This window comes from Leptidea sinapis, chromosome 5, assembly GCF_905404315.1.
Source record: "Leptidea sinapis chromosome 5, ilLepSina1.1, whole genome shotgun sequence".
NCBI classification, from domain to species: Eukaryota; Metazoa; Arthropoda; class Insecta; order Lepidoptera; family Pieridae; genus Leptidea; species Leptidea sinapis.
This window is the reverse complement of record NC_066269.1, coordinates 5,793,910-5,809,461: the sequence shown is the minus strand read 5'-3', so window position 1 is coordinate 5,809,461 and position 15,552 is coordinate 5,793,910. Positions and strand designations below refer to the sequence as shown.

At 38.7% G+C, this 15,552-nt stretch overlaps 1 protein-coding gene across 4 annotated transcripts in view; it reads right to left on the bottom strand.

Annotated features, from left to right (window-relative positions):
• Window positions 1-489: 489 nt before the first annotated feature.
• Window positions 490-15,552, bottom strand: part of LOC126964532 (FMRFamide receptor-like) — a 95,665-nt gene continuing 80,602 nt past the window's right edge. For all 4 annotated transcript variants that reach the window (XM_050807720.1, XM_050807718.1, XM_050807721.1 and 1 more), the window contains one exon: window positions 490-4,418. In XM_050807720.1, the coding sequence (XP_050663677.1) occupies window positions 3,106-4,356 (1,251 nt within the window). In that variant the 5' untranslated portion in view covers window positions 4,357-4,418 and the 3' untranslated portion in view covers window positions 490-3,105. The remainder of the gene's footprint in view (window positions 4,419-15,552) is intronic.

Below are 15,552 nucleotides of genomic sequence, written 5' to 3'. Positions count from 1 at the left end.
AATTACTATCAATTACCAGCAGCTCTAATTGACGGGGACCCAGAGCTCTGTGAACGGTTGGAACACTTGGCGTTGCGTAGAGACGTCGCTTCATTGTGTGTCTTCTATCGCATATATCACGGGGAGTGTTCCGAAGAGATCAAATTCCACCTTCGCAGGACACGCTACAAGTTAGGATATCATCCCCACCATCTGCATGTGCGGTGATACTCCACAGTGCGGTTTTCAAGGAGCTTTCTTCCACGTAATACAAAGCTGTGGAACGAACTTCCTTGTACGGTGTTTTCGGCAACGCTCCTCTGATTCCTCTGGTGTTGCAAGAGAATGTCGTCGGCGGTGATCACTTAACACCAGATGACCCGTACGCTAGTTTGTCCTCATATTCCAATAAAAAAAAAATTAGTTCAACAGATATCTGACGACGAGCTCTCATTACAGGGACAAGTAGAAAATAACTTAATATAAATGCAATAAAATGAAACAAATAAGTACATCAATAGGTTTATATTTAAATATCATGTCGAACATGTAGATATTTATCAATAATCAATAAATTATAACATAATAAACTTACATAGTTTCTTAAACTACAACTAATAATATAATGTCATAGCTTATCTAACTACAATTAACAATCAATACTCAATGTGACGCTCGTGTTCTCAGCTCGGACTGTCTCGAGCGGTGAGTGTCACTACGTAACACGACGCCCGCTGTTTCTCGACTTGTCTTTACCCCTATTGTATATCTAAATACTATGTACAACATTATATACAAATATCATGTCATTATTACGGTATTTTCTATAATATAATATTCTTAAGTCTTTAAGTCCAAAAGTAGACACAGATTAAGGATTGGTCATGGATATCGCACTGCCTTAGATATTTGTGTGCATTTGACACTCAATGGCATTTTTCAAATTTTGTAACATACGCTTCGTGTTATTTTACATTGAAATTATTCAAAAGAATTGTTAAAAAACGTTTGTGCAGTAAAGGTTACTATAACATAAATTACTTTCTTAATGATACCACAGATTGGGAATGGAGTGACCGCCCTTAGGCTATTAAATAAATTTAAGTTTAATTGTACAATATTACTTTGTAAGCATATTTTTCGATGAAAAAAAGCCCGCTGAGTTTGTTGCGCCTGTTCTTCTCAGGTCTGATGCATTAATTTTGGAATGGATGGTAGTTTTTGACTTTCAATAAATCACTTATTAGTCACATCCTATTTTGAATAAAAATATTTGAATTTGAATATTTGAATAAAATACAAAATACTTATTGATGATATGTGATCGCAGTGTCTTTCTTATTTTTTGTAGTATTTATTATTTTTATAAAGTTTTAGTACGAAAATATTTGCTTCAATTAGTAGTAAAGTTTAACAGAACATGTGGCACATTAATGTCACACATTGCTCGAAACTGGCTCGAGTACCCACTTGGGCGTAGTGTAAGTTGACTTGAGTGCAGCGGAGACCAATCCTTAATAATCTAAGACTTTTGTATTAAGTTTATATATTTGTTAAAAGAGCAATTGTTGGATTTACTACCGATTCTTATGAACAATCTACAATCAGGTTTACTTTCGGTAAACCTGATTGTTATTGCTAGCCCCACCAGCAGGCAATTGATGGAGGAGCGCATCTGCGGCCGCGACAGCACCAGCACGGCTAGGGCGTTGCCCAGCAGCCCCGCGGCGCGGATGCCGTTCAACAACACGCCGTGCACCACGAACCGGAACGCCTTGTCTCCCGGAGACACCCCCAGTAACTACAAATGTTACTCACGATACAGAAACGTTTTACATGGACCAACTTGAACAAGGAGATTCACTTTTAAATAAAAATACTTTATAAAGGGTAAAATCGCGTATAATTGTAAATTTGATTTTACATTCGATTTTTGAGTTTCAATTTTAATACTATTTTATTTATGTAACCCGACATTTCAAGACCTTTCCAGATCTCGTTCGTTTTAAAGACGACTTCAGATGTAATGACTCAAGATAGTATTTGTTAGGTAGTATTATGAAGTTTAGCAGATGGTTTTTGCCAAAAACTATCTGTCTACAGCAAATACCACCTTCGAGGCAATATATGGCGCAAAACTTCATAATTACAACTACCTTTGACAAATACTATCTTGGCTCATTTCATCCGAAGTCCCCCTTGAAAACGAGATCTGGAAAGGTCTTGAAATGTCGGGTGAACTAAAATAATAATAAAAAATGTAACCTTTTACGCAAAACACGTTAAAGTGTTTTATTTAAATGTGTCACATTTGCGTAAATCAAAGAAAATACTATCATTCACTTTCATACACATTCATTGTTTTAAACTTGTAAGTAGAACAATAGAGACGATTATTTCCCGGACATTGCAACGCAATCTACAAGTTAAACAGAATGGTGATGACGCGACTTTATATTTCACCAACACGTCTTACAGTCAAAATCATAATTCGTAAAAGTTACAAAAATGATCCGTCCAATTCTTCTACACGTAGTAAAGTAGTGTCTTTTAAACAAGACCATGTAAGGTCATCTGTCACCACAGACCTTCGCAAGCCCTGTTACAAACGTGTTTCCTTGCAGAACTGATCTTTTACCTGGCTAATAGTAGAGTGAATCGCCCGCACTCAACACGTCGGTACTGTCCGTACGTGAAATATTATCGCCAATCCATCGATACTTTGCATTATTTATAAAAAAATCAACTCTTACAAGTATAAAGAAAATAGAGAATTATAAATTGGATTAAAAAAAACCGAAAATATAAAAAGATTATGTGCCCTGCGAAACAATTACTATTACTATCAACCAATACCGTCGATACAATATTTATTTATGTAAGGGGATAAAAAACCGACTTACGTTTGATGCATTCAGTACCGACGACACTCCCGTGCGACACCACGGGAACCATATACCGTTACCCGCGTATTGTGTGGGCTTTAAGGCCAAGCTGATTTATAAGGAGTCCAAAATCCGTCTTTCTTTAAGTGGCGATATCGAATAGTTCACTCTACTGAAAGCCGCGGAAAAAACTTTCGACATTCGAGCAAAAGGTTCACACCTACACAATGTTCTGCCTTCGTCAGAAGTGTATCCGAGAGTTACCATTGGCGACGTGGTGTGCGACGTCCGGCGCCAGCGATGTTACGGACACGTCGGTGGAGGGGGTGGGGGGTGCGGGGTAGTACACAGTGGGCGCGGGAGCGGGCGGGACGCGCGGGCGGGTGCGGTTGGGACGCGCGTCCGACCGCCGCAACGTGCCGTCTCGCACCAGGCGAAGAGACATGCGCTCGCCGCACGACGCGAACGAGTCATCGCGCGTCTGGTCGGGCGAACCGCGCGTCCAGCCACGGCGCACCCGACCCGCGCAGAACATCTTCAGGAACACCCGCTTGAACTTCTCTCCGAATATGACATATATCAAGAAGTTGACGCTACTGTTGATGGTCACCATCAAGTTGCTAGTCTTGACGAGCGGGTCGAGGTGATCGAACTCGTCGCCGAGGAACACCTCGAACGCGTTGGTGACAAGCGGCAGCAGGTTGCAGATGAAGAAAACGAGCACTACGACGAGCAGCATGGTGGCCAGACCCAACTCGCGGCGCTGAACACGCGACAGGCGGGCACGCTCCGCCTGTGCGCGCCGCACCTGGCGCACGATGCAGGCGTTTAGCGCCGCCAGTGCGGAGAACGGCACGATGTACATAACCAGCAGGTACATCCAGTGGATGTAGATCGCAACGTACGTGTCCGTGCGGAAGCTCATGTCGGCCTGCACGCAGTACACCACCTCGCCACCCGGCGCACCCTCGGCCACCACCTCGGCCTCGAACAGCTTCGGCGCGTTGTATACTAGCGCGAACAGCGCCGTGCCCAGCACGTACCAACGCGCCCTCGACGACGTGCACAGCGACTTGGCGCGGAAAGGATGGCACACGGCGACCCAGCGCTCCACCGTCACGATCAGCGTCAGGTAAACCGACATGGTCTGCGCGGCGTTCGCCAGCGGGTACACGTAGGGCGTGATGTGGGGGCAGATGTGGTAGTAGTAGTAGCGCAGGTGGCCGGTGTAGGGGTAGACTGCCGTGAGTCCGAACAGCAGCAGCGAGGTGAGGATGAGGAGTGTGTCGCAGGCTGCTAGCCCCACCAGCAGGCAATTGATGGAGGAGCGCATCTGCGGCCGCGACAGCACCAGCACGGCTAGGGCGTTGCCCAGCAGCCCCGCGGCGCCGATGCCGTTCAACAACACGCCGTGCACCACGAACCGGAACGCCTTGTCTCCCGGAGACACCCCCAGCTCCGTGTAGCACTCGAGCGCGGCCGAGCCGTTCATGTCGCATCCTAGCGGGCGTCCCCCGCGCTCCCCGCGCCCGTCGCAGCTGCGGCGCCACGCATCTGTAACAATTTATCAAATTATTATCAAAACTTGACCCAGACAAAACAGCCGGACTTGACCATATTTTATTTATTTATTTAATATCCGGACGACCGAGCCTTGCTCAGATTTTAAAGAATGTACAAAACTTGAACCAAAAAAAACTAATAAGACATCTGGATTCGGGGTCTTCTGCTTTCTGGATCACCCAATGTCCCATCTGAGCTATTATAGTCTTGTTTATAGACACAGTATATATAGTATATGACTCCCTTACTCATCCGGCAAAGGAGAATTCCGATCTCGTGGCTTAAGGACAATTACAAAGAAGCAAAGTTTAGACAGAAAACTGTTCGAGAGTTCGTTTTTTACACAGTAGAAGGTTTTCAGTTGGACTGTATTGCTTTGTTGTTTGTAACAAATCAGCGCATATATTATTACTACTTGGTAACGGCACAGTAATAAAGATTTTGCTAGTGAAAGGAATATAATATTCCAAGATATAAGAACAGTTACAACTTAATCCGGACATGAACGGCTGTGACACAAATATTTCAGTAAGAGCGAGCTTATTTCACGGTCCAAAGTGAACGAAGCATTGTGGCTTCCAGACTCCACAGTTACCTCGTGGAGCGAACACATTGCATTCAATCCAAAGCAGAATGAAACTTATTATATAATCTTCGAGCAAACTTGATGTTTCTGTAACTAAATTGAATGCAGGCACTGTTTTGATACACGACATGTCATTTGGAGCGTATGGCTGTATGTAATGTAGATATATATAATAGATATATAGTCGAAATCAAACCAGCGTTTGCTGAATAATATGTATGTATAAACGCGCAGTAAAGTTATTCCAAGTTTTTGTCTTTATCTAACCTTTGTCACTACAGAATTACATGACAGGGAGAAGTAATTTTAAATTTGGAATAACTTTACTTCGCGTTTATAAGTAAGGCAGGTAGTGTTTAGTTTAAGAATTATATTTTTTTAAATATGACGTGCAATACTTCACTGATTTTCAAAGTAAAAAGAAACCAAGCTATGTATGACAAAGTGAACGATATTTTATCTGACATCGTGTACTGGTTTAGCGCCAATAACCTATTGTTAAATAGCAAGAAAACTAAATACATTAAATTTACCGTACCAAATGTCAAAAATGTAAATGCAAATGTTTTGTTAAACGGAGAGGTGATAGAACCGGTGGAATCTGCTATATTTCCTGGCATAACTCTTGATTCCAAATAACAATGGGAATAATATTGAAGGATTGGGGAACAGACTTAGTTCTGCAGCATACGCGGTTAAAAAGATTAGACAATTAACTGACATAGATACGGCGCGACTAGTATACTTTAGTTATTTCCATAGTATTATGTCCTATGGTATTTTGCTATGGGATAACGCTGCCGATATTAATACAATATTTGTGCTGCAGAAGAGGGCTATTCGCGCTATTTATAACCTAGGTCCTTAAGAATCTTTGAGAGCAAAATTCAAAGAAATTAACATCTTGACTGTTGCTTCTCAATATATTCTTGATAATGTAATGTATGTTCATAGGCACATAAGTGAATTTGCCAGAAACTGTCATAACCATAATGTTAACACCAGGAACAGACATAAACTTATGATGCCTACTACTCGACTAAGTCGAGTTAGTAAGTCTTTTGTGAGGTGATGTTTATGCTTTTACATCAAGATCCCAGAAAATGTTCAAAACAAAAGTATTACGTTATTCAAAAGAATTGTTAAAAAACGTTTGTGTGGTAAAGGTTACTATAACATAAATGACTTTCTTAATGATACCACAGATTGGGAATGGAGTGTCAGGCTATTAAATAATAAGTTTAATTGTACAATATTACTTTGTAAACATATTTATTCGGTGAAAAAAAAGCCCGCTGAGTTCCTTCTCAGGTCTGAGGCATTCATTTTGGAATGGGTGGTAGTTTTTGACTTTCAATAAGTGATGTCACATCCTATTTTGAGTAAAAATATTTGGTTTTGAATTTGAATAGAGTTTCTATGAGTATTTCTATTAACGAGTATTCAAAACAAACTATTTTTGTAAAGTGTAATATATAAATATGTGAGTTAGCATAATTTTTATTTCTAACAGTAGGAATCTAAAATTAATAGAAACATTTAACTTTAAGATTTCACATCATGAAGCAGAATTCTCGATGAAAGAAAATCGAGTCATCTCATCGTTTAGAGATGACAACGACTCGCGTTACGACGTTACCACAAGTAATAATATTACCATATTTTGAGATCATAAAGAGGTAAATAAGATGGCTTGTGATTTATTACAACGTTAAACAGAAGCATCAGTATGTTCATGTATGTACATACAGTGGTGGACACATAATTAGAAAAACACTATCTTTTTTTTATGGAATAAAAAAAATTAATAAACGAGCACACGGGTCACCTGGTGTTAAGTGATCACCGCCGCCCACACTCTCTTGCAACACCAGAGGAATCACAAGAGCGTTGCCGCCCTTTAAGGAAGGTGTACGCGCTTTTTTTGAAGGTACCCATGTCGTATCGTCCCGGAAACATCCCACAAGGAAGCTCATTCCACAGCTTTGTAGTACGTGGAAGAAAGCTCCTTGAAAACCGCACTGTGGAGGACCGCCACACATCCACATCTTAAACATTATACAAGATACTTTGCAGCAACATTTTTTTATTTGGAAATGAAAATGAAAAAACAAATTGCATAAAATATTATGTCAATTACTTATTGGAAAAACAACAAAATACTACATAACAACTGCCGTTTACACATAAAATTTGGTAAAAACAACTAAATGTCTTTTAAGGTATCAACAGTGGTGGACAACTAATTAGAAACAACAGAAAAATCCATTAAAAAATTCTATAATTTATAAGAATAAGTAATCAGTAATATATTTTTTACGTAATACTGTTCAAAGGCTAATATTTTTTGTTATAATTAATATTTAATTGCGTAGCCTTTATTGTTCATGACAGCTCTGCAACGACACGGTATTGATTCAAGCAATGTCAGACATTTTTCGATTGGGGATTGAGTACCATGCTTCGACAAAAGCTTCGTAGAGTTCTTTTGACTGGAGTTGCGTTTGCTTGAAACTTTTTTTTTTACGAATTACCAATTATTTTCAAAAGGGTTTAAACCCAGACTATTTCCACGCAAGTCTAAAAAGGAAATACACTGTTCCCTAATAAGGCATTTGACACCATTGGCCTCGTGTTTAGGGTCATTACGATGAAAGTTCCACGTCTAATATGTTTTGGAACTGAAATTGTTCCATTGTACCTTCCATCTTTCGAACAGGTGCAACTCCACATCCGAAAAAAATCCCCATACTTAGATATTGTAGCCACCGTGCTTAACTCTGCTCCTTGTGTATTTATGATTCAAATTATGGTTTAGTAGACGTCTAACAAAGTGCTTTCTGTCTGAATTTTTATATAACATAACAAAAATAAACGCTTCTTTCGGTGTTGCTTGATAAGAAGCCGTACCTTTCAAAAAACCACCCCAAACAATTTAGCTTCCACTAGGCTTCAGCCTACGGTAGGCTGTCTACCAGTTTTGACGTCATCAGGCGAAAAACCTTCATGTTTAATCTGGTTGGAGCCTTTAAATGGGTCTTGTTTAGTAACACGTACGATTAGCATATCTTTACGGTCGTGTCATTCTAAAAATGTTTTCAATAGTTCCGTATATTCTATAATGGCCAATAGCATTAAAAACTTTCCTTAAAGAACATTTCAAAAGGTCAGCTATTCTCCTCTATGTCCACTTTTGATCGAAATGTAAATTAACAATTATTTGTCTAGTTGAACCCTCCAAACTTTTATTTTGGCCCATTTTTAACAAAACTTATTAACCAGGATCCAACCAACATGCTGAGCGCTTGCGGTTATCAAACAGAATCCATTTTTCATCGCAGGTAACAATGCGGTTCAAAATTCTTTCATTTGTGTGTCTGTTGAGCAGTGCAAGGCAAGTATCGACGCGCGACTTCGCGCTGGCGATCATTGTGTTCGTGGGGCACGAATTTGTCAAGCTTTTTTACTTTGCCAATTTGATGCAAATGGACCAATATTGTATTGACGCTATCGTCGAAAGCTGCTGCTAATTCAGCCGTAGATTGTGTATCATCAGCTTCCACAATCGCCTTTAATTCGTTATTGTCGACCAAAGTCTTCGGACGACCGCGAGGTTATTTTTTCAGGTCGAAATTTCCAGAACGGAAGCAAGCAAACAATAACAGGTGGTGCGTTGGTTTGTAATGTTAGCTCCGTAAACGTCGTTGATGTTGCGTGCCGCTTGTGCCGCGTTGCTGCCACGACGGTACTCATATTCCATAATTACTCGAATTTTTAACGTATCCATGATGACGAAAACGATGAAAATGTAACACAAGTCAATAAACAAATGACTACTTTTGGAAAAACAATTCCATGTTCTTAAAATAGAATTAATTTGAAATTAGAATTCTTAGCCAAACAAAAATTATTTTGATTTGAAATGGCCGGTACTGCAGAGCGGCAATTTCATAGGAAAAGCCCTTTTATGTGTACGAAGTACGAACAACGAATAGCTTAAAGTATATTGTAATTAATGTTCATTCATAAAACGCCAGTGAATTCATTTAGTATTCAGTGGCCGCGGGCTGTGGTTGTACTTAATATTCATGTTTATTACTTATGTTACTCACGAGAGGAGACAGTTTTGGGGAATATTGCACATCCTAACTCAAGTTATAAATGAGGACATGTGAGATTATATGTTTATTTGCAACTCAAACTAGTTGTACGAATTGTACGAACATTGAAAAAGTTTTAATAGCATCTACATTTACGACCACTTTATTGATCAAAAAGTTTAAATGAAACAATTTGTTACTTTTTAAAGTGATAACCCTCACACTTCTGGGATTAATTACACTAATAAAAAGCCACAACCTGAGGTCAACCCTCAATATAATTACACGAGTTCTTCAGAACTACATAGCAAGTCAAATATATAATCAAAAGTTCTCGGTGTAACGCATCGCAAAAACCTTTTTCTACGCGTCTCCAAAGAAGTTAGACTCACATTTTACCACCAGGAGTTCCTTAAGGACTAGCGGGGGCCTCCAGCTGCAGAATCGCGTCCGCTTACTCATAAGCCGTACAATTTCTTCTTTCTTCGTCTTTCTGAAGTGAGATGAAATGATTGAGGACGTAGTGCCATATCTGTGTAAGCTACATGTCAACCTCATCACCTGGTGACCTTGGTCCATGGAGAACGTGATGATATCATTGAGGAAACATGACTAAAAACTAAATCGTTCATGAAGGAGTCTATTCTTTTGAACCACATTAACGACACTGTAAAATACATTGCGCGACTTGCGACAAAGATTTTTTTTTATGAAACGGAGGACAAACGAGCGTACGGATCACCTGGTGGTGTGATGACCGCCGACCACATTCTCAGAGGAATCACAGGAGAGCTGCTTTAAGGAAGGTGTACGCGCTTGTTTTTGAAGGTACCCATATCGTATCGTCCCGGAAACACCGCACAAGGAAGCTCATTCCACGGATTTGTTTGTTTGTCAGATTGTCACAAGATTACTGTGGTTGTTATTGAGAAAATCCAAGTGGAAATAAAAGCCTCATAGACTGAATCACCGGTAGTCACATATTTATTTTACAAGGCCATATTACTAGACGTGGAGTTCTAATAGAATTTGGTGTTCATGTTGGACCAAATTGACTTTGGAGAATTGGCAATATAATTCTCTCTCCAACTAACGTGACAATATTTCCAGCAACCGCAATCCGTCCATTTCTAAATTACGCCACATTCTATTTATTAACATGAATTTTAATATATATTTACCAGTGGGAGGCTCCTTTGCACAGGATGCCAGCTAGATTATGTGTACCACAACGGCGCCTTTGTCTGCCGTGAAGCAGTAATGTGTAAAACCATTATTGTATTTCGGTCTGAAGGGTGTCGTAGCAAGTGAAATTACTGAGCAAATGAGACTTAACATCTTTTGTCTCAAGGTGACGAGCGCAAATTCAATGCCACTCTGAATTTTTAGATCATCAGCTGAACATCCTGCTCGTCTTGTCCCAGACTGTTATAAAAAAATCTTCTAAAAAGTATTAGAATGTGAGTACCAGATAGGAAAGCTTTAAATTTTTTTTTGAACAAACTTTTTTATGAGACTCCTTTTAAATCAGATCAAGGGCCATTTTTTAACCCTCGTTCGGGTAACGTCAGCTAAAGTCGGGATAATTTATATATAAGGATCATAATTATATATAAATTGGTAGTAGTTGAACCTTGTGGACCGACGCGGTGAGGTGATCTTCATCTGTAGTATGGTTTATTTCGATTTTTGACCAATAATTATTTTTATTTCCAATATTTGTTTTGTATGGACATATTTTCTATGAGAGAATTTATTGACGCACCGTTTGACAGTTCTGTTGTGAAACAATTTCATTATATCAATAGGGTGCATATTTCACGAAATAATTCTTGATGTTATGAAATATTATTGACGAATTCATAAAAAAACTGTATTTTAATAATTACTAGCTGACCCGACAGACGTTGTTCTGCATATAATAAATAAAATAATGTTTTTTTTTATGAATGTGTCAATAATATATCATAACATCAGGAATTATTTCGTAAAATATACAGCCTGTTGCTGTAGTGAAATTGTTTCACAGCAGAACTGTCAAACCGTACGCCAATAATTTCTATCATAGAAAATATGTCCATACAGAATTGGAAATAAAAATAATTGTTTGAACGAAATCTGTCCGTTTAAAGTGGGTCAAAATCGATGATCGAGAAGATGTATCTACATTTTCATATTTATTCACCTTTTAAACCTTCCCTGGACTTCCACAAATAATTCAAGACCAGAATTAGCCAAATCGGTCCAGCCGTTCCCGAGTTTTAGCGAGACTAACGAACAGCAATTCATTTTTATATATATAGATGTACAGAACAACATCTGTCGGATCAGCTAGTATATTATCTTTATGTATAAAACATAGTATATACATAAAGAATAAACTAAATAATTATTATTATTCAAGTTCAAATTATATTATGTTATTCAATCAAATTGGATCAGAATCCGACACCTATTTAAAAATAACACTTATATTTATGAAAGTCTGTCTGTCCAAATGATTGTGTTGATGACGCGTGTTGCGTGACACTCGTCACTCCGGTGTCACTCACGCGGCACCTATCTCTGGAATTGTCTTGTAATTACGATATTATCGTTCCGGATAATCCCACCCTCTCGTGCTGCAGAGCAGACAAAGAGTACCCCCTTACCTACTGCCCCCTACTCTACCTCCGTAACTACACAATAACAATAAAATGCTTCAAGAAGTGGGCTTTTCAGTTCGCAAGATGAATATAAATTGGGAAATATCGTTACGACGGCGCCGCCTCCTGGTCTATGAGGTCTATCTGTCAGATAACTCTTATATCATGGTCTGCAGAAATATCATTATATAAAGAAATTTATTACACTTGTCGTGAAAAGAAAGAGAAATGGTTGAGCAAGTGAACACCTGGCAAGTGATCACTCTTTAATACACATTATATATATATATATATGTTTTGGAACAGTTTTTTTGAAGTCGGTTGTTTTTTTGTTATTTTTTGTGAATCTGAAGTACACTAACTAATAATATATCTGAATATGTGTAGACCTACTAAATTTTGCAATGCAACAATGGACGTAAGCGCTTTGCAATTTGATTAAGAATAGTTAGAAATTTTGCCACAGATCGCACCTTTACTGTAAGTCGTTAAGGAGTTCCATTGATCATCATTTTCAACTACGACAATTACTTGACCATAACGACGTTACGGTAGGTGACTAAAATATCCGGATAGCATAAAACGGTTCGGCCAAGTATCGTTAATTTGCTCCTAAGAATTGAAGAGTTTCGTTACTTTCTCATGCAACCCATAATCAGAACCTAACCGATTGCCCACCAAACTACCTTTATCCCTTATCCTACTTATAATCCTTTCCAATAAAAAAAGAATCATCGAAATTGGTTGCCGCGATATTGAGTTATTTGTCCATTTGTCGCGGACCTACTTATAGCAAATTTAAGACTTTTATGGCTTTCTCATGGATGCCATTGTCAGACCTAGACCAATGCAATGGGACCACACGGGAAGGACCAGCTTTCAAATAAAAAAAGAATTATCAAAATCTGTTCACCCAGTCGTAAGTTCTGAGGTAACAAACATAAAAAAACATACCAACGAATAAGAACCTCCTCCTTTTTTGAAGTCGGTCAGAAATGTGCTAAACCAACATGTACTCACGATATAAGCGCAAACAAAAAGGAATTGAACAAAATATTGGCTGAAACACAAACGAATTGTTTGAAACATGACATAGCGATGTTATCGACTTGGAAGGAAATAGCTGATGATTGGAATCATGACTGTGGATAAATAAAGAAGCTAAAACGTATCTCGTAGTAGATCGATTTAATCTTAATTTGTTCTGGATCAAACATGTCCTTCAGAAAGCGAAGATTCAGAGCAACTGATGCAGAACTTCTTGAATAAAAAACATCTGAGATTGAATTTTATGAGTCTGCTGAAAGTCGCGTGTCTCTCCCGCTACATCACCACAACATAACTCACCTTATGATACACGGCAGCAAAGAGGATGTAAATACTACGTAATACGAGGCTGGACTGCCTAAGTAAAAATAGAAATTTAGTTTACTATGAAACGAGCAGTGATTTGACATAAGTTTGAAATAGTAGTAATTGCAGTATGGCGATTGGCGACGAAGTATAATCCGGCTGAGTTTGAAAGCGAGCGTCGTAATCTTTTAATCTATCAATAACTGCACGTTTCATACAATCGCGTGAATCGCTTTTTTCTTAGAGAGTTTCGCTAGGCTGACTAAAAGTTACATCCGTTTCATAATCAAACATTTATCAAAAGATAATAATAAATTTAAATCAAAATAAACGTGTTATTGTGATTATTAATAACATCACGTTAAGTTATTGTAAGGTTTAATCCAACTTAGATCGCTGTTTGCTATGTGATATGATTTAAAGTTTAGTAATATCGTAGAGACGGCCAACAAGTAATATTACTGGCACGAGAGTGGGTCAGGGATTGGAAAGTATTACACAGCTTAAAGGGACAAGTCTTTATTTGCGTTCACTTCCACGAACTTGCACTTCGCCGGTCTACCGCTGTTCCTCTTCAGGTGGCGGTGCCTTCATCGTAAAGGTAAGCCGCTTCTGAGCGGCACTACATTTATTGCGCTCGTCACCTTGAGACTTGTCAAGTAATTTCACTAGCTACGACGCTCTTCAAACCGAAACACAATAATGCTTACACATTACTGCTTCACGGCAGAAAAAGACGCCATTGTGGTACCCATAATCTAGCCGGCATCCCGTGCAAAAGAACTTCCCACTGGTAAAAGGAAGAAATGTTATATTACGTTTAATACTACGTTATAAATAAAACAAAATGTGCGTCAAACTTAAAACAAAATGAAATTGAATAAAGGTTTAGAGATATTCCGTGTATTCGTCATTCTAATTAAAGATAATTATTGAATTGGTCTCCGGGTCACAGTACTCGTACGATACCAAAGAATATATAGTATTAGTACGAACATAACTCAGGAACGCGGGCAGTACGCCAGGTTGGGCCCTGCTATACTACATTGTCGTATTTTTTTTAAACTCCAAAAAACTCATGAGTACCTATCTTGCGGTCGTTCTTATCAGCCCTCAGGTCTGAGGCAGTCTGTTTTGAATGGGTGTTAATTTTGGACGTCAAATAAGTGAATTTGAATCCTATTTTAAATAAAAAATATTTGAATTTATGTTGACCGTCAGAATTAATTTATTTAATATTACCATCCACAAAATACTCGAGTTGTATTATTTACTATTTATTTATTTATTTTTGACAACAATAGGTCCATATATAAATGTTAGTGAAATAGTCTTAACCTATGTATTACAGTACAATCCAGAACGAGCCGCCGTTCTTCCTTCATATGCATCCGCTGTGCTGGTACAGCTAGCCCCAAGATATATAATACGTGGCTAACACTGAAAATGTTTACAAATGGCCAGTTAGAAACACTGCTAATGAAAACTTTTTTTGAATTTCAATTTTAGAACCCTTTGGTAACCTAATGCAGTGAATTGGCGGCATATCTAAAACTCTTGTTACATGTGAAAATGAACCTAATGCGAGGAAATTTTCGGTCAATGATTAATTATGACTTTCGTTGTGGGCTTACTCAACAACAAAGCTATGATAGGCTGCGATTAGCATTTCTTAATGAAGCCCCATCTCGTGCCACTATTTACAATTATTGGTATAACGAGTTTAAGCGTGGACGTAGCAATCTCAATGATGATCCGCGTGGGGGACTTCTTATAACAGCGTCTACTGAAGATAGCATTAGTGTTGTTCGACGCATGATAGAGGAAGATAGGAGAGTGACCTATTAGCAGATACGGGCAAGCCCAGGCATTGGTATGAGTCAAGTTCAAAAAAGTTAGATAAGTTCAACGGCAGTGACTCAAATGCTGTATTTGACATCGTCACAGGTGATGAAAGCTGGATATATTGCTACGAATCCGAAACCAAAAGACAATCAGCTCAGTGGGTGTATCCTTTTAAGGATCGGCGATTGCCTCATTCTTTGGTCTGAAAGGTCATTTCGCGACAGTACTAGAAGATGGAAGGACAGTTATTGCAGACTGGTATGTCAATCGCTGTTTGCCTGTTGTCTTGGAAAAAATTCGACAGCAGCGCCCTCGAAGCAGGAGACTTCGAGACTTGCTATTTTTATTTAATTATGTAATGGTAACGCCAGTACCCCAGAAATATTACAACAAATTGATTTCAATTCACCACGCCCTCGAGCAAGGCTTATTAATCGTGAATTCCTTCATCTTCCAAGAACTAATTTTGGTCTTGACCATTGCAGCGCTCTGAGACTATTTATTGAGCTACTTAATAATAATTTTGACTCAATGGATGTGTTTGGGATGTCGTTGCTATAATTTAAAAGACTTTACAACAGTGCAATAACAATAGT